Consider the following 19,271-nt stretch of genomic DNA (forward strand, 5'->3'; position numbering starts at 1 on the left):
TGATCTATATAATATATTAATAATATATGAATGGACAGTGAAAAGTGTCTCTATATTACAATTTTAAGAGAAACGTCCAAAAACAATACAAATTCGGATGAAAATGTTGTGACGTGAATATTAAAAGAATAGTTTTGTGTGTACAGTACCAGTCGAAAACGTGGAATAATTAAGCTTTTTCTTTTTGAAGAAGAATAAATGCTCATCATGGCTGCAATTATTTCATGTAAAATACCATAAAAAAATCTAAATAATAATAATGCAATCATTTAAATAAACTTTTTTTTTTCAAAAACATTGCAACTTAAATATATATGTGTGTGTGTGTGTGTGTGTGTGTGCGTGTGTGCATAAATGTATATTTTATGCACTGAAAAAATAAAGATTCTCTTAAACAATTTTCACTCAGAAATTGCTAGTAAACTTAAAGATTTATAGAAAAAGAAACAACAATTAAGATTGTACAATAATCTTTGTTTTATATATCACTGAACTATTTTTGAAACTTTTTAAACTGTTTTGAACAGAGTACAATTGAAATTATATTAGAAAACAAAGCTTATTGTATAATTCAGTGTTAACTGTTGTATCTTTTCTAATTATTTGTAAAGTTTTCTAGCAATGTTTGAGTGAGAGATGTTTCAAAGAAAACGTCTCCGGTTACTATCGTAACCTCGGTTCCCTGAGAGGCGGGAACGAGACATTACGTCAGCTAAGACGTATATGGGAACTCTTCCCTTCTCCACTTTCACTGAAATCTTATTGGCTAACGCCAGCTGGGGACAGCTGGCCAATTGACGCGAAGCATGCAAATACTGGTGGGTAAGCGTGCAGTATAAAATGCATGGGCGCGAAAATTACGTCAGAATCACGACTGAACGCTAGCACAGCTGATCAAACAGCGACCACGGCGGCTAACGTAATGTCTCGTTCCCGCCTCTCAGGGAACCGAGGTTACGATAGTAACCGGAGACGTTCCCTCTCGAGGCGGTAACTCAACATTACGTCAGCTAAGACGTATATGGGAACTGTATAAAATCCCGCCGTGAGAGCAGTGAAGATAAGCCCTGAACGGAGTCAATCACCCTCACACAAGCAGTACAGTTCTAGCCAATGGCCGTGTCGCTAAGAGTGCTTGCATCTGATAGGCGGAACTAGGCCAATGAGACATCTGCTCCGACCCTAACAAAATATGCATAACTTCAAGCAATATATCGAAATCTGCACTAACCAGGGCAGACACAAAGCAATAAGCACTCAAGCATGAGAGTTAAACAGAGTCGACGGCGTTTGCAGTGACTGCTGCATAAACCATTTAAACCATAACACAGAGTTAGCAGCCATGGTAACTACTGTATAGCTGGTTATAACAGCTTTAATGAATAAAACTTAACTCACCGAAAAACATGTGACGCTACAGAGGGTACATCCAGCTTGTAAAACCTGGCGATTGTGTTCTGGGAAGACCAGCCAGCAGCAAAACATAAATACTGGACAGACATACCTCTAGACCAGGCCCATCAGGAAGCATTTATAATGTCCTCGCAGAATGAGCTCTGATGTTGAGGGGGTAATCCTTCCCCTGGCATTTGATAGCGTCCACGATCCAGTGAGAAAGTCTCTGTTTAGAAACAGCACGTCCCTTATTACATCCACCAAGCACACGAACAGCTGGTCCGACTGACGAAAGGCGGCCGAGCAATTCATATACATCCGTAAAACCCTAACAGGGTCCCGGCGCTCTGAGTATCAGCGTCGCGCGAGGCTGACGGCTCAACAGATAAGGCGGGCAGGGAAACAAAACGGTGTATTGAGTGACTTCGAAACGAAACCCGGTCTCGGCCGGAGAGTGACATTACAGTCGCCAGGCCCGAAACCAATGCAATATCGTTCACCAAACACTCACGAAATTCTCCAAGGCACTTCGCTGAGGCGAGAGCAAGAGGCAAGGCAGTCTTCAGGGAAGCTCCTTAACCGCAATCGAAGCTAATGGCTCGAACGGTAATAAGAGATAGAGCCCTCAAAACTAGAGCGAAATCCCACGGCGGCACGGAGGGCGGCCATGAAGTACACAATCTACTTGCTCCCCTGAGAAAACTGAATACCAGAGCGTGCTTACCGATCGTTTACCCGTAACCGGGGAACGAAAGCGGCAATAGCGGTCACATACACCTTCAGCGTGGATGGTTTCAAACTCCCGCTATCCAACTGTGCTGTAGAAAGCGCAAAACATCCGACACGGAACAGGTCCCCGGGTCAATATAAATGTTCTCGCACCATTTTGTGAAAACTCACCACTTCTGCGCGTAGCAGCGAATGTTTGATGATGCTCGCGTCTCAGTAAGTGTGTTTAGCACTCGTCAGTGCAGAGTGTCCCGCTCATTTGGGTCCCCGCAGCGGCCACACATGAAGGTTCCACAGCTCGGGGCTGGGGTGCTATATTGTGCCATTCGCCTGAGACAGCAGGTCCTGCTTGAGGGGGATTCGCCATGGGGGAGCCCTCAGTAACTCTCTCAGGTCCGCGAACCAGGGCTGATTCGGCCAGTTCGGGGCCACGAGTATAACTGATGCTTTCTCCTCCCTGATTTTGCACAACACAGGCGGAATCTTCACAGGAGGGAATGTGTAAGCCTGGCTTCCGGCCAGCGCGATGTCAGAGCATCTCCCAGCAGGGGGGAGTGAGATAGCAAACGTGTTCTCGCTCGTGGCAAACAATCCACTTCCTCCCTCCCAAATCATTAGATCTGATCTTGGGTGAAGCCAACATCTCCTTAAGGAATCCCGTTCCTCAAAAGCATGCTCACTCCACGGTTCAAAGTACCGGGGATGTGCGACGCTCCTATGGAGATTAAGTGTCGGTCCGCCCACAACAGGAAACTCGCTGCCTGTTTGAATAGAGCTCTGGAGCGCACGCCGCCCTGGCGATTTATGTACGAGACCACAGACGTGTTGTCGGTTTGAATCAGTACATGTTTCCGCTCCAATTTCGACCGAAAGGCTTGCAGGGATATTAGGACACCGCTTCCATTATTCCAAACGGTTTTGTGTCACCTTCTCTGTGACTCCGACCACAGGCCCAGACGCACTGCTCCCCGGCCTAGATCGCGTTCGCAGAGAAAAGAACTCCTGGGCTGAACATATCCGGGCTGTTCCACGGTCTCAGAGTGCTGACGCAACCGTGAATGACCGTAAGTGCTTGTGGACCGAAGACCACGCCCTCGGCGGAACTCGAGTTACAGCCAAAACTGTAGCGGCCGCAATGTAGCAGACCCAGATGGCACACTGAAGAAGCCGCCGCCATCAGTCCCAGAAGCCTCTGAAATTCCCTCAGTGCAAACGACCTGCCCAGTCAGAAACAGCGCAGAGTCGATGAAATGCTCTAGAGAGAGATGGGCTCGCATCGCCATCGAGTCCAAACATATTCCCAGATATGTTACAGTCCGACTCGTAAAAACACGCTCTTCTGCATATTCACACTCAGTCCCAGCGTATCCAAACGGCGAAGCATTGTTTCCACGTGACTGATAGCACATCTCTTGAGTGGGCTAAAATCAGCCAATCGTCCAGATAATTCAACATGCGCATTCCGCTCGATCTGAGGGGAAATTTCGCTCTATCGCTCTCTCTCGAGCAGACTGAGAACTTCCTGTCGCAGAACAGGACGGTTTTGGGGCAAAGTCAGTGACGGGACCACGCCATTGAAGTGGGGAGGTATGCGTTTGAATTGGAGAGAATATCCGTCGTGAATTATTCCCAGTATCCACGGTGAAACGCCCGGGATAGCCCTCTTACCGTCCATGAGATGACACGGCGGACGCGTTACGTCTACAGCCACTGATGGCTTATTTTAATTAGGGCCCCGCCCCCGCGAGGCTGGAAGCACTGGCGGGAGGGCGGGCGCGTCGCGAAATGGTGTGACACTCTTGCGCCATCATGAGGCTATTATAATCATGGACTGTGGCTCTGCGCTGTTTGAGACAGGGCGAGTGACACAACGTTGGGTGCAAGAATTTGTATATATGCTTCTTTAGTACAATTTTTACTCACAAAAACATCATTTAAACACATATAGCAATCGTCACCCATAGTGATGTGGGGGACATGATGCATGTGTCTTTGTGGTGTTGGCACTCTCGCTCCTTCGCGAGGCCATTATAATAATAGGTTGTGGCTCTGCACTGTTCTGATACAGGGCGAGTGACACAGAGATGAGTGTAAGAGGAAGTAAAGCTCTTTAGTTGATTGTAACATGCTTTTATTGTGGAACTCACACAAACAGCATTCAAACAGACATAGCAATCGTCGCCTGAAGAAACATGGGGGACATGATGCATCTGAACATTGAGGGTGACACCGTGTTCATGTGGTGTTGGCACTCTCGCGAGGCCAGTATAATCATGGGTTGTGGCTCTGCACTGTTCTGAGACAGGGCGAGTGACACAGTGATGAGTGTAAGAGGCAGTAAAGTTCTTTCGCTGATTGTATACCTGTTTTTATTGTGGAACTCACACAAACAGCATTCAAACAGACATAGCAATCGTCGCCCGAAGAAACATGGGGGACATGATGCATTTGAACATTGAGGGTGACACCGTGTTTATGTGGTGTTGGCACTCTCGCGAGGCCAGTAATCATGGGTTGTGGCTCTGCACTGTTCTGAGACAGGGCGAGTGACACAGAGATGGGTGTAAGAGGAAGTAAAGCTCTTTAGTTGATTGTAACATGCTTTTATTGTGGAACTCACACAAACAGCATTCAAACAGACATAGCAATCGTCGCCCGAAGAAACATGGGGGACATGATGCATCTGAACATTGAGGGTGACACCGTGTTTATGTGGTGTTGGCACTCTCGCGAGGCCAGTATAATCATGGGTTGTGGCTCTGCACTGATCTGAGACAGGGCGAGTGACACAGAGATGAGTGTAAGAGGCAGTAAAGCTCTTTCGCTGATTGTATACCTGCTTTTATTGTGGAACTCACACAAACAGCATTCAAACTGACATAGCAATGGTCGCCCGAAGGAAATGGGGGACATGATGCATATGAACATGGCGCTTGGGGGCGGGGCCTCCCGCTCACTCACTCTTTCACCGTCAGGGAGACGGCTCGTATGGCGCGCTGGCTCTCTCGCGGCGCGGGGTCCTCAACTGACCCTGACGTTACCTTCCAGGCTCTTACCACTGCTGGTTTCGGCAGAAACGAGCGTCCGGTTCAGAGCGGGGTGCCACTGCGGGTTATTTTAGCTGGTTTCAGAGCCTGGCCCGGTGCATAAGAATCTCGCAGAAGAAGACTGAGGTGAGCGACGGGGTATCACATGGCTCATACTTTGGCGCGCTTTCTGCGTCTCTGAGAATAGCTCCATGACGTCACCAAAGAGGCCGGAGGGAGCAACTGGAACGTTTAGGAGCGGCCTACGGTCCGCGTCTTTCAGGACAGCTAGGGAAGCCATAGGTGCCTGTAAAGATGATCATGAGCTCCGTGAAACAGCTGAGCAGAGCGCTTAATAGCAATCAGCGCGAGATCAGTTGCCGCGTGCAGATCCTGATGACGTCAGCGCTACTGTGCCGCCGTTTGCCTGAAACACCTCGAGTATTGCCCTGGCAAAGAGCAGAAGCTGCACTCGCTCTTTCTAGACTGTGGTCCGGACCAAAAGAAGAGGGAGACGAGCACAGGTGTGTGGTAACAGTCTCCTAGACGGGGGGGGAGGGTTTCCGTCCCGTCCACGTGCGTGATATGGCCTTCGTAGCAGAGTGGGTGCGCGCCGATTGGGGTGCAGCCCACGATTTCACCACGAGCTCTTGCATGCCTAAATGCCATGGTAGCAGCTCGACTGGAGGAGCCACGAGTCTAGTTACCTATCACAGGCTCGTCATGTGCGTTGCAAGCGAGACTCAGCTCCGTGACGACCTTTCCGAAGACCCTGACGAGCTTCTCCTGGAGGTCTCAGGGCCCTCTTGGTCGGGGCGGTCCCACTGAGAGGCCCAAACCTTTTTCGACGTTGAAGCGACATGGAGTCGTTTTCCTCGCCAGCTCCGAAGAGGACGAAGTTCGCGGAAGCTATAGTCCACCACGCCGACGTCAAACTCGTCTTCGGGCGGGTGAGGGCCCACCAGCGGCTCGCTGGCGGCAGTGGGCCTCATTCCCGCCGTCCTCCGAGCCACTCTGGCTCTGAGGGCGCGCACTGGCTTTTTTCTTCGGTACAGTGGGCGCAAGTGTTGTCCGTGTGAGAATCCCAAGCAGGTCACACAGAACTGGGGAAGGTCCGAATCTAGCATTAGCAGCCATCGGATGCGGAGAGGAAAAACAGGGTGAGTAGTCCTCTATTGCAACTTCCACGATGACTTAGATGAGACTTCTAGCGTGAAGAAAGAGATTCTGACGTAATTTTCGCGCCCATGCATTTTATACTGCACGCTTACCCGCCAGTATTTGCATGCTTCGCGTCAATTGGCCAGCTGTCCCCAGCTGGCGTTAGCCAATAAGATTTCAGTGAAAGTGGAGAAGGGAAGAGTTCCCATATACGTCTTAGCTGACGTAATGTTGAGTTACCGCCTCGAGAGGGAACCCTTTTTCAAATGTATAAAATATACCTTTTATTTCATTTGAAATAATATGTACTGATGTATTATGCAAAATAAAAAAGAATGTTTATTAAAGGATGAAATAAATGGTTTTATTTCATGTTGACTTTAAACAACAACAAAAAAAAACATGTCAGTCACTTTAAATAGTCACCTCTATTTAGTGGCAGTTCTGTCAGTGCATGACATTTAAAGCATTTATTCATTGTTTACTTGACATTGTATTTGACACTGTAAGGTGAAAGACTGTTTTGTTCAAGAGTTCTTTGTTGTAAATAAAGACCTTGATTTGACTCGCTTCACCTCTGTTCAGACGGCAGAGCTCTTGCTGTTGGGGGAATGGGAGCAGACCTCCTGCCTAGAAGTATTCTCCAGCAGTACGACCTTCGCAAGGACGTTTGGGCGCTCCTTCCGGCCATGCCCACCCCGCGCTACGATACCAGCGTCTGCCTACTGGGCTCCAAGATCTACGTGGCAGGTTTGCTGAGCAGAGAGAATCCTTGTGTATCTGCAATCTACCCTTGAACATTACTTTACGTCTGTGTGTGTGTGTGTGTGTGTGCCTGACCTCACTGTAGCTGTGGGGACAACACTGCTGAAAATGTCTCCTGAAGTTCGCTAAATCTGAACAAAATTAATTAATGAGAGGGTTTCTACAGGTCTTAGAAAGTCTTCTACAAATTAAGGCCTTAAAAGGGTCTCAAAATGGAGCAGTAGGTTGTAAATTCATAAAGTCATAGCATTACATTTTGCATATACTGTTAGTTTTGTCTTGTTTTCCAAATATCTACATCCTCAAGATACATTTACATGAGGAAATGAAGATATTAGGTCATTTTCTGAGAAGCTGAACAAAACTAATTGGGTTTATACTTACCCAAGAACAAATATCCACCGCTTGAGTAGGAAAACTTGTTTTCCTTTGAATTTTTCTGTGCCCACTGGCAGATATTTGCTCTTGTTTTAAAGTTTCTCTGAGAACAAGACTTATTATATTACATCATTTTGCTTATCAAGTAAATGTGTCTTTATTTAAAAGTCTTTAGGCATTTGCAATGGAAAATAGAAATACTAAGGAAAAGCATTTTTTTGTTTTGTTTCCAGTGTGGTACAATAAAAAATATTTCAATATTCTAGCAGTTTTTGTAAAGTGTTTTTTTTTTTTTTCATATATTTGGCAAAACTGTTTCTAATACAACTTCTTTATTCCCTAGGCATTTGTATTTAGAGAACATATTGATATAATTGGTTATCTTTATAATTTGCCTTTATAAAACATGCGAAAAACCTGAAATAAAATACAACTCCAAATGATAAACTAAAACATAATTGGCTTATAAAATTTGTGTTTACTTCTAAATATGCCTGCTTCTCCATGCAAAAATCACCATTTACCATCAATACCTGTGTTCCTTCAGGAGGACGTCAGTGTAAGCGTTTGGTGAAGGTTTTTGAGGTCTTTGACATGGAAAGCCGTACCTGGTCCTCTCTACCCAGCCTGCCTTGTAAGAGATCTTATTCTGGGGTCTTGTGGGACAGCGCCGGGCGTCTCTGCTGGTTGGGAGGGCTCAGACAAGGAGGAATACACCAAAGGTCCAAGTTTACCAAGAATGTTAACATCTTTGACACCAACCAAGGTAAATTAGCTAGACATGCCAACAGAATGAGTACAACTATATCTCTCATATTTCCATCCAAATGACCATTAATTCAGATAGAACAAACCCAAACTTCAAACTGATGCTACAAAATGGTTAAAGGGTTAGTTCACCAACAAATTAAAATTACCCAATGAAAATTATCCCTTTAAATTGTCTGTATTCGGTCAGATTTGGGATTATTCTGATTTTTTTTTAGTTTTAGAAATGCATAATTTGTATCTGTTTATTTCAAATAAATGCTATTCTTTTGAGTTTCATATTCATCAAAGAATCCTGAAAACATATGCAGCACGGCTTTCATAAAATTATTAAGCAGCTTAACTGGAAGACTGGAGTAATGATGCTGAAAATTCAGCTTTGCATCACAGTAATAAATTACATTTAAAAATATATTGAAGTAGAAAATATTTCACACTACATACTGTTTATTATTATTATTATTATTATTATTATTATTATTATTATTATTGTTGATCAAATAAATGCAGCCTTGGTGAGTGTAAAATAAATTTAGCAAAAGATTGTGTTGATAAATAGGTTAATAGTGTATTTTATTCACATTGCTATGTTGAAAAAGGTCTGAAAGATTGTCAAAACCCCAATAAAATCAATATCCTAGACCAGCTTAAGCAGGCCCGGAGACTAACTAATACCATTAAACCATCTTATGCTGGTTTAATATGTTTTTTTTTTTTTTTCACTGGGTTTTCAGCACACAGTGCATTGCACAAATACGCTTAGTGTTGAAACTCTGGATATACTGTAACCTGTGAATATAAGCACCAAATTAAATCAGCTCTGCTTGTGCATGTGGCATGAAACAGACCTTAGTTGTAATCTGTGAAATCTCCGAGAACAATTGTTTTAGCTGTTGAATGCATATCAGCAAAAATGTTTTTAACGCACAAATATATTAGTAATCTCGATAACTGTTCCCTTTTTATTAGATTTTATTTTTCTCAGATTAACCCAAATAAAGGAGGGTGGAAAGATACAAGGTGTGACAAAACGTAAGACCTGCTGAAATGAGTTATTGATTTCTCTCCAGCTTCTCACGCTTTTTCTTCCTCTGCATCATTTCCGCTCAAATTTGATCTTTTCTAATCAGATTTAGCAGATGGGAAAATGTGACTTTTTTGCCCCCAAGGGCAATAAAAAAAGTTCCTATCGTGAGTGGGCACCGAGGAGGTCATCTGGAAACAACTGAACTTTGCACACTGCTGTGTGAATCATTTCTCTCTTTTTTAATTATTCCATTACTGGCACATGTGTCAGTCAACAGGTGCTTGAGCCGCCGTTCACAGAGCAGCACGAGGGATAGCCTCGCTATCTAATTTCCTTCTGCCCAGATCCGCCACTGTCTCCCAGTCTAATATAACTAGGCGATAAGATTATGGGATAGGAAGGGGCCGTTAAATGATGCTGTTCAGAAACACATTGTCATCCCTTAACCAGAGCTCATCCAGATAGATAGTTGAGCCCATCTGCTCTTTTGTCTTAACACTTGCTGCCATGGAGAGGGTTATGTCCCGAGAAAATCCCAGTTCTAGGCGAGATGGATGTGCTCTTTATTAAACATCCAACTTGACACTGTATACTTGCTAACTGAGCAGCGGTAGACCCAGAACAGCAGGTTTTTATAACTTTATGCCAAATAAACAGGCACCAGGATGGACTCCACCACCTGTTTGAAGGGAATATGAGTTTGCATCTGAATAAAAAGCATGCTTGGCATCAGAAAAAGTGAAAGGGCATCACAGTAAAATAGAAAAAGCGTCTGATTTTTGGCCAACAACAGAGCGAGCGTTGCACGCCAAGGGCTGAAATCAATATCCTGTCCAAAGCTGACAGACCCTTCATTGCTCATTCAACTCGGACACTTTGATCCTGATCCAAATTGCCAAATTAGCAGCAAAACATCAATAAATGATTTAACTGAAATCAACTGAGAAAAAGAAACTCAGCGAGCATCCTTGTTGTCCACTGACTACATAGGCAGCTAACTTTAAAGCAGCTTCCTGGATGAATATTGCATAAGGTCTTTAAATACTATAAAGTGAACATAGCAGCTAATTTAGGGGGCGAGAAGCACTCACTTATATCAGAAAAGAACATCTTATGCCGCGTTTCCACCGAAATTACCCGGAACATTTTTACCAGGAACTTTTTTCCCAGGAACCTTTTTCCCCCCAGACCTGTTGCTTTCTGCGTTTCCACCGCGGTGTAAAGTACCGGGTAGATTAGGCAAATGACTGGTGACGTAGGTCTGCGCGCGTTTCTCAATACAAAGTACCTCTGATATAAAAAAAAAAAAAAAAGTACGCTGATTTTGGACGTGCATCCTCTGTAATTAGTTCAGACTTTGTGCATTCGACTGGGGAGTGTGATGTCTGCAACTACGCAAGTCCGGTAAATCTATAAACAGCAGCGTAACTATATACTATATATATATATGATACTTGATAACTTCAGTCAGCTCATCTTGGCTACTGAAATTTTCCCTACTGTATATTTACAATAAAACGAAATATGATATCAAATACCACTGCCTCCTTTCGTTTTCATTTAAGCATAATAACAACTGCAGAAATGTACTTAGGTCAGGGAAATGTGTATATGCAGCCATTACAATGAAAGAAATATTATATAGACTTGCCTTTTTTATTTTCATTTTAACATATAGATAAATTGAATACAGACCAAAGAAAACCTGTTAGATTTACCCCGCAGCTGAATTATATTTTATGTTTAACCACTAAAGACACATCAGAGCCAGCGGCGCATATCAGAAGGTCTATCCCAGGAGAGGCTGCTCTCTGCGGATACATGAGGACTGAGCTCCCGCTGATTGAGTGGAGCTCACCGTCTACGAGATCGGCGAAACACATTTTTAAATAGGCGCTGTCTTTATAAATAAACCATAGATTTGAGTTTTAAACAACTACATTCTCGCCTGAAATACTTTTAAAATTACATTTCATGACACAATAACAGTAATATTTGAAAATTATCCGAATAAATGGTGGTTGAACTCAACCAATGCTGCATGAACTCAGATCGCTTTGGCTACTGCAATTTTCCCCTCAGTATATTTACAATAAAACGAAATAGGATATAAAATACCACTGCCTCCTTTCATTTTCATTTAAACATAATAACAGCTGCAGAAATGTACTTAGTTCAGGGATAAGTGTAACGTTATATACAGCCATTACAATGAAATAAATATTATATAGACTTGCCTTTTTATTTTCATTTTTACATATAGATAAATTGAATACAGACCAAAGAAAACCTGTTAGATTTACCCCGCAGCTGAATTATATGTTATGTTTTAACCACTAAAGACACATCAGAGCCAGCGGCGCATATCAGAAGGTCTATCCCAGGAGAGGCTGCTCTCTGCGGATACATGAGGACTGAGCTCCCGCTGATCGAGTGGAGCTCATCGTCTACGAGATCGGCGAAACACATTTTTAAATAGGCGCTGTCTTTATAAATAAACAACAGATTTGAGTTTCAAACAACTACATTCTCGCCTGAAATACTTTTAAAATTACATTTCATGACACAATAACAGTAATATTTTGAAAATGTTGATCCGAATAAATGGTGGTTGAACTCAACCAATGCTGCGTGAACTCAACCAATCAGCATGTTTAGCGCCAAAGTCCCGCCCCCGAAAGTTCCGGAACTTTAAAAAAGTACCACCTCGCCAGCAGGGACTTTCTGGGGGGCATTTTTTTACCCGGAACTTTTATTTAGTTCCTGGTTCCTGCGGTGGAAACACACCAAGTACCGGACCAAGTCCCTAGTTCCTGGGTAAAGTTCCTGCGGTGGAAACGCGGCTTTACTGACATGTAAAGCAAACAACCACAGTTTGTCTACCTTTTTACAGTACCTAACCTTAAAAACATTTTTTTTTACAGCAATGTCAGCATGATGCTAAATTAATGATGTTAGAACTATAGGGTAGAAAGTAATTACTGGGTCAGTTTTATTTAGGATGATCTTTTTTTCAAATAAATAAATATATAAATGGACACACATACAGTATCAGAGAGGCAGTGCATCCTCAAAATATTGAATAAGAAAAAAATCACAGTACAAAAATAAAGCAACACTGATATTACAAAATATAACTGTAATTTTATATATATATTGTGACGAGTCAGCTGCCTCCTCCCTGATTGTCACCGGCACCCCGTCCTAAATCGCCGCCCTTCACCAGGCTCCCGACTGGAGTGGGTGTGTGAGAGGAGGGGCGCTGGACGAGTCAGGGCTGGCGGCGTGTGATGGGGCACACCTGATGTGAATGGAGCCTCATCCCCGCCGCTGTTTAAAAGCCCAACGCGCCTCTCCTCGGGAGACCGGTCTCTTCCCCGTGCATGCACACTGGTGTCCTCGTGGGTCCAGGAAGGGTGCGTTGAGGGACTCCCGCGCCACAAGAGACGTGAGCAGCCGGACCCGCGATCCGGAGGAGAACCGCACCCGTTTACACGGCCGACGGGCCAGGATGCCGGGCCGTCCATCCCCTACCAGCGCCGCGGCCGTCGAGAGAGATGCGGCCGCTAGAGGAAGCCGCCGCCCCTCGCGCCCCGGACCAAGGAGGGGAGCGCGTGCGGCCGCCGGACTCCGCCCCTTACCTGGACCCTTCCTCCATGAACACTGCCCGACCCACACGAACCCCGAAGCACAACGAGGACACCAGATCCCCTGTTATTTTGGACACTTCCCCCTTTTGGCCACTTTTATTCCCTGTGTTATTTTATGATTTCTGTTAATAAAAGCCTCTCCGAGGCCTGACGCCATGCCCACTGTGTCTGTCTTGTGCTCCTCCCGTGACACTGGTGGAGAATGCGGGCAAGGCGGAGCCTAGACAGCGCAGTTGGGAAACACCTGGTGACGTCACTCCCTCTCGCTTGCAAATGTTCATGAGAACCCGGACTGGGACGGAGGAAAACTGGGGACAGCCTCCCAGCCACAAAAGGGGTAAGTGACTTCCGTTATTGTCATTTTACCCTGTGGTTGGTTGAGGCTGTCACTAAAACCCGGTTTCTCTGTCCCTGTTCCGGTGCGCTGCGAGAGGGAGGACCGCCCGGAGAGGAATCCCCGCCCACTCCGACCGTTTGGAGTCTGGTTGAGGATGGTAGCACTCCCATGTGGGTGGCGCTCTGGGGACGGGGATGTCGCTTGGGAGGGGGAATGTGACGAGTCAGCTGCCTCCTCCCTGATTGTCACCGGCACCCCGTCCTAAATCGCCGCCCTTCACCAGGCTCCCGACTGGAGTGGGTGTGTGAGAGGAGGGGCGCTGGACGAGTCAGGGCTGGCGGCGTGTGATGGGGCACACCTGATGTGAATGGAGCCTCATCCCCGCCGCTGTTTAAAAGCCCAACGCGCCTCTCCTCGGGAGACCGGTCTCTTCCCCGTGCATGCACACTGGTGTCCTCGTGGGTCCAGGAAGGGTGCGTTGAGGGACTCCCGCGCCACAAGAGACGTGAGCAGCCGGACCCGCGATCCGGAGGAGAACCGCACCCGTTTACACGGCCGACGGGCCAGGATGCCGGGCCGTCCATCCCCTACCAGCGCCGCGGCCGTCGAGAGAGATGCGGCCGCTAGAGGAAGCCGCCGCCCCTCGCGCCCCGGACCAAGGAGGGGAGCGCGTGCGGCCGCCGGACTCCGCCCCTTACCTGGACCCTTCCTCCATGAACACTGCCCGACCCACACGAACCCCGAAGCACAACGAGGACACCAGATCCCCTGTTATTTTGGACACTTCCCCCTTTTGGCCACTTTTATTCCCTGTGTTATTTTATGATTTCTGTTAATAAAAGCCTCTCCGAGGCCTGACGCCATGCCCACTGTGTCTGTCTTGTGCTCCTCCCGTGACAATATATATATATATATATATATATATATATATATATATATATAAATCACTAGTTTAAAAAAAAAACATTGTCCAACAGAGACACATGCAGGTAAAGTTACAGCAGCGAATTAGCATCTGTCATCCTCCCAAGTCCATAGACAATTTTCTCAAGATAGTGATGATGATGCATTTCAACGATCATCAGCATCGTAAATCCTAAAAAGTTTTTTTTTTTTTTTCTATTTAGTTTTTTTTTTTTTTTTTAGTATTGTATGTACATTCCTAACACTACACTTTGTACCATTTTGTTACATCAAGACTTGAAATGGCCTGAAAACATGATCCGTGGGGGTTTTAGTGAGTAATTAGCTTGCTGGAACTGAAGGTAAATCATCGTGTCTGTGACCAATATTTACCGAGCTTTGATGAACGCCCTAATGAAAAATAAACATACTAGAATGTATTTGAAATAAATTTATTTAATAACAAGTAGTACTCCAAATGAAGTTAAATTATAATTTTTATATCAGTAAGTTTCGAGCGATGTCAGTAAATATTGTATGTTTGTGTGCATGTGTGTTACTATCAGAAATAATTAATAATCAATTAATTAATAATTGAAAAATAATATTTCTCTCCACTCAACCGCCATATTTTTTCACAGCACTTGTTGCAGTGTTTTTAGGGTTTCCTGATTTGTGAAAATTGCCTGCATGAAAAGATGTGTTGCTCTTGCATTTTGAAATGGTTTTGATCAGTAAAATATACTTAAGTGCTGTGACCATCCGCATACATGTCTTTGCAATCAAAAGCTCATCACATGTTTCCCAACAGTATATAAACAGGCATGGCAGAAGGAGTTGGCATCTCTCAAACAACCATCATTATTCTAATGCCGTTTGTGTGTTATTAGCTGTAATTGTGCTTCTTGGCTGATTAGGTTGACTGAGAAATGTAAATAATGTGGCAAATTAACGTTCTACATCTGTGAAACACAGAAAGCTGCACAGCTCTAACCTCCTTTTCAAAGCAATTAAAGTGTTCTAGCTCAGTAATTTTTTTTTAGGAATGGTGCTTGCATTTATTACAGCTAGCCATTGGCTTAGACAGATATTAGATCTGCAAATGGAAAACAGTCTGTCAGCTTTAATCGACAAGCTTGCAGGCTCTAATCTGCAGGAAAGCCCTTTATTTCCATTTCCTCTTTAGACATTTTAGGAAAAGCTGTCAAATAAAACTGTTTCAAATCACATATAAGCCAGTTCATTTTCTTTCACTCGTTGTATAAATCTGATTTCTTTTGTCAGATTTTAAATCACACCATGTTAATGGTGAATAGTGTGTAATTTATTCCAAGTTAAAATACTCTCTTGCATCCCATTTTAATGTACAAACTATACATAAGCCATTGCTAAAATGACATTTTGTAAATTGCTGCTAGAGGTGGAGAAATTACCCACTTCATCTTTAATATTTATTAGCATTTTATTATTGTTATTTGTGTCCGTTTTGATTTGTAGGAACTTGGTTGAAATCAGAGGACACCATACCCTTGAAAACCAAGCGAGCAGACTTTGCCGCAGCCATAGTGCGAGGCAGAATGATTGTGGCGGGAGGCTTAGGTATGGAAGTTGCATCATAATATATTTATCTACTGCACAGTTGCTGTCACGGTTGGTGTCATCCAAACATCTGCTCTCTCCTACAGGCCATCAGCCATCAGTGCTGGACACCGTCGAAGCCTTCCATCCAGAAAAAAGAAAATGGGAGAGGCTGTCGCCCATGTCGACACCACGTTGCTCTGCCTCCAGCATTGTGATCCGTGATCGACTACTGGTAGTAGGAGGTGTCAATCAAGTCCCAAGCTCCGCCCATGAGATTCTGTATGTAAAAGAGGAGGAGATTCTTTAACCATAGAACTTTAGGTTTACACATCAGAAAAAGTTGCCTTCAATGATCAAGTAAAACAAAAAATGTCACGCTAAATGTGTGGTCACGTTTACCATTGCTTCGTGAAATTTAGCATCAAAATCCTGTCTGTGCAACTGGGAGTTTCACATGAGGGCGAAAAAGTTCTCGATGCAGTTTTCACTCATGTTCAAATTTTCATAACCAACTTGAATTCTAGCGAAAACTGCGTGAAGAAGTTTATCAGAACCAAGAAGCTTCCTATTGGCCTTACTAACTTCTCTGCACTGGGAACTATATTTGTCCTCATTGCGAAACTCCCAATCATATGGAATAGATTTCGCCAGCAAAATTTTGCTAATGTGACCGCACCTTAAAGCCTGAAATATACTCTACTCAAATACGCAAATGTGAATCATGCAATGCACTCCAAATGCAATAGGCAAAGGTATACAGTTTCCTTCAAATATTTGTCTTAAATTGAATTCAGGTAGCTAGCTACAAACATGTCAACAGTTTAAATTTAAAATATAATTTTTGCTAGCCCTAGCACATGATTCTCTTCAAACTGTTGCTCCGCCATGACTGTAGTTTAGCTGATACAGAAAAATTACTGTAGAAGATGTTTAAGGCCCCGGTATACTTCAAACAAAATTATACAAACTGATATGATGTAATTTTTAACAATTTCAATTTCAGGCTGAAACTAAGTTTGTTTTGAGTTTGAGTGTTTTGAGCAGATCCCAGAGTGAACTTTCTGGGGGAGTTCATTTTGGCTCCTAAACACCTTTGAGTTTCCATTGGTCCATGGCGGTTACGTAATCGGTGGGTGTGTTCTGAAACGCCCCCTTCTTTGGCATGCTATTTCTTTCCCGGTTCGTTTCTCATTCAACTGAGGTCAGGCAAGAGAGAACAGTGTCCACACCTGTACGATCGCTCGAGGAGAGACTTTAAAGATTCAAAGAAAGCATTTCATTTCTAAAAAGAAATTGCAACGAAGCTTGGTGTCGACGACACAGAGTTATGCTAAAATATAATATGGAGAAACATTCGAGACAAGTTTTCCAAAATCCATGAAAAGAATGAAAGAAAAGAATAAATACAGTATATAAGGTAGCAAGTACCAAATACATGAGTTTCAAATAAATGTTACACCATAATGCTGCTGTTGTTTTTCTTTCAGTAAGCGAATTTAAAAGCTATACAATAAATGAAATGCCAAATGAACATAAAATATATATATATATATAAAATAAATATAATATATATATATATATATATATATATAAAATAAAATAAATATATATATATATATATATATATATATATAAAGGTGTAACAATTTATCCAGTTTAATAAAATAAAGTAACTAACGTTTTACAGACTATGAGACATTCACACTTCCCATGAAGGACTGATTATGGTTATTTTGCATTGCAAACATCATACTTGACTCTGAACTGCTGCTAATCATTATTCTTTTGTCTATAAACTTGACTGTTGGTGCCCATCTCACACCTAGATTTCCTACAGTTCATCATTTAACCATCATTTAATCGTTGTTGTGTTTAGGGGATACGCACGAGTCATGTTTACATTCATCTGCGGAATGGATGTCGGAATGTTTGAAAACAGTAAACCGTCAGGCCTTTTCGAACTTCTTTTTGCCCCCAAACATAGAACGAAAACAACCTTTGTTAGAAGTATACTGGGGCCTTTACACTGATGCCTACTATAGCGCCCCTTGTGGCAATGCTGATATATTTCATATGACAATGCATGAAATCAAACTAAGCTGTTTATGTACTTATGTAGACATGTTTTTGGGCTCATTATCAGCACAACATGGTTCTTGAATGCTAGACTGTTCAAACAAAGAAGCTGCACTATGTGACGAGGAATAACTAAAGCACATTATAGGGAACAACATGTATTTTAGTTCCACGAAGCTCACCGTTAATTCCATTATTACAAAATGCACAGCAACGACAATCTGCCTTTTAAAGCCAACAGCACCAAACACCCACTGAATGATCTAAGCCAACAACATATATGCACAAACACACAGAGACACGATAAATCAGTGTTTGAAATAGAAACAGATTTAGCAGTCTCCCTATAACAGTGTCTTCAGATATTTTTAGGGTATTTACAGGGTTGCTAATTAATCTATTGCTTTTTTTTTTAGCATGATCATTGAATAATACAGCAGAGGTCTTGTTAATAATAAGTGTTAACTTTAGGATATTATTTGTGCATACCTCACTGTATTAGTTGTTTAGGAGGTGTTATGTGAACAGATTTTGGTGGTTTGTATGATGAATATTTTTGGTTGTTTTCATTCTGGTCAGTTTCATCTTTGTCAAAGGTAACTTGCACTGCTGTAGCACATAAATGCAATCATTATTCTATATATTAACAGGGTCTTCAGCAATTTTCAGTAGCATCAAGTACTTTGTCTTTAAAAACCCCTTTGAAAATAGGTAGTTTTATTACCAAGAAAAATGCCCCAACATGACCAAAAACTCCAAGGATTTCATGGGGTTTTTAATTCTATACTAATAAGTATTATAAGATACTAAGTGTGTTTACATGCATTACAATCCTGGCAATGCAAGAAACGTTTACATGAGTTTAGAAATGATTGGATTGTGGCTTAAACAGTTTATGACCTTCAACTGATAAAAGATAACCATTTGTGTGTTAACATGACCTTACATGCTGCTGGGTTATTAAGCATAATCAGTGTAAGACTGTGCAAGTAAACACACTGATTGTCAGTACGAGGTTCAGAGATGCGGTATTTTGAATCGAAATAAAGTTGAAAAGCCTTTAGGGAAGTCATCATAGCTGTGCCAATATCATTAAATGATGGTTACTTTTTTTCTATTATGATATTTTCACTTAGCAATTTGCTCTCATTTTGTTAGAATAATGTCTTGGATGCACATAGCAATAAAATGAAGCACTGTTATATGTGGTTTTCTACAATGCTTGTACATTTGTGGTTTTGCCATTAAATGAACTTGTCTCCTGCTCTGGTCTTCTTGCCTCCTTGTTTCTTGGTTGAAATGCACTCTTATCTGAGGGAACAACCGTTGGGTCCAAAATTGCATCATCGAAGTTACTGTAAAAATTCATAAATTGTGTAACAGTGAACATAATGTCAAACAGGGGCTCTCTTACTTGAGTCTTGAGTAGGATGTCTGGTTGACACAGAATGAGGAGCGACTCCAACCATGTGGAC

General features: G+C 43.0%; 1 protein-coding gene across 2 annotated transcripts in view; it reads left to right on the forward strand.

The window, feature by feature from the left end:
* klhdc8a (kelch domain containing 8A) overlaps positions 1 to 17,246 on the forward strand; it is a 28,575-nt gene extending 11,329 nt beyond the window's left edge. For both annotated transcript variants that reach the window (XM_052569889.1, XM_052569890.1), the window contains exons 3-6: positions 6,897 to 7,061; positions 8,002 to 8,220; positions 15,637 to 15,738; positions 15,825 to 17,246. In XM_052569889.1, coding sequence (XP_052425849.1) covers positions 6,897 to 7,061; positions 8,002 to 8,220; positions 15,637 to 15,738; positions 15,825 to 16,027 — 689 coding nt within the window. In that variant the 3' untranslated portion in view covers positions 16,028 to 17,246. The remainder of the gene's footprint in view (positions 1 to 6,896; positions 7,062 to 8,001; positions 8,221 to 15,636; positions 15,739 to 15,824) is intronic.
* Positions 17,247 to 19,271: the final 2,025 nt, after the last annotated feature.

Source organism: Carassius gibelio, chromosome B11 (assembly GCF_023724105.1).
Source record: "Carassius gibelio isolate Cgi1373 ecotype wild population from Czech Republic chromosome B11, carGib1.2-hapl.c, whole genome shotgun sequence".
In the NCBI taxonomy this organism is placed as follows: domain Eukaryota; kingdom Metazoa; phylum Chordata; class Actinopteri; order Cypriniformes; family Cyprinidae; genus Carassius; species Carassius gibelio.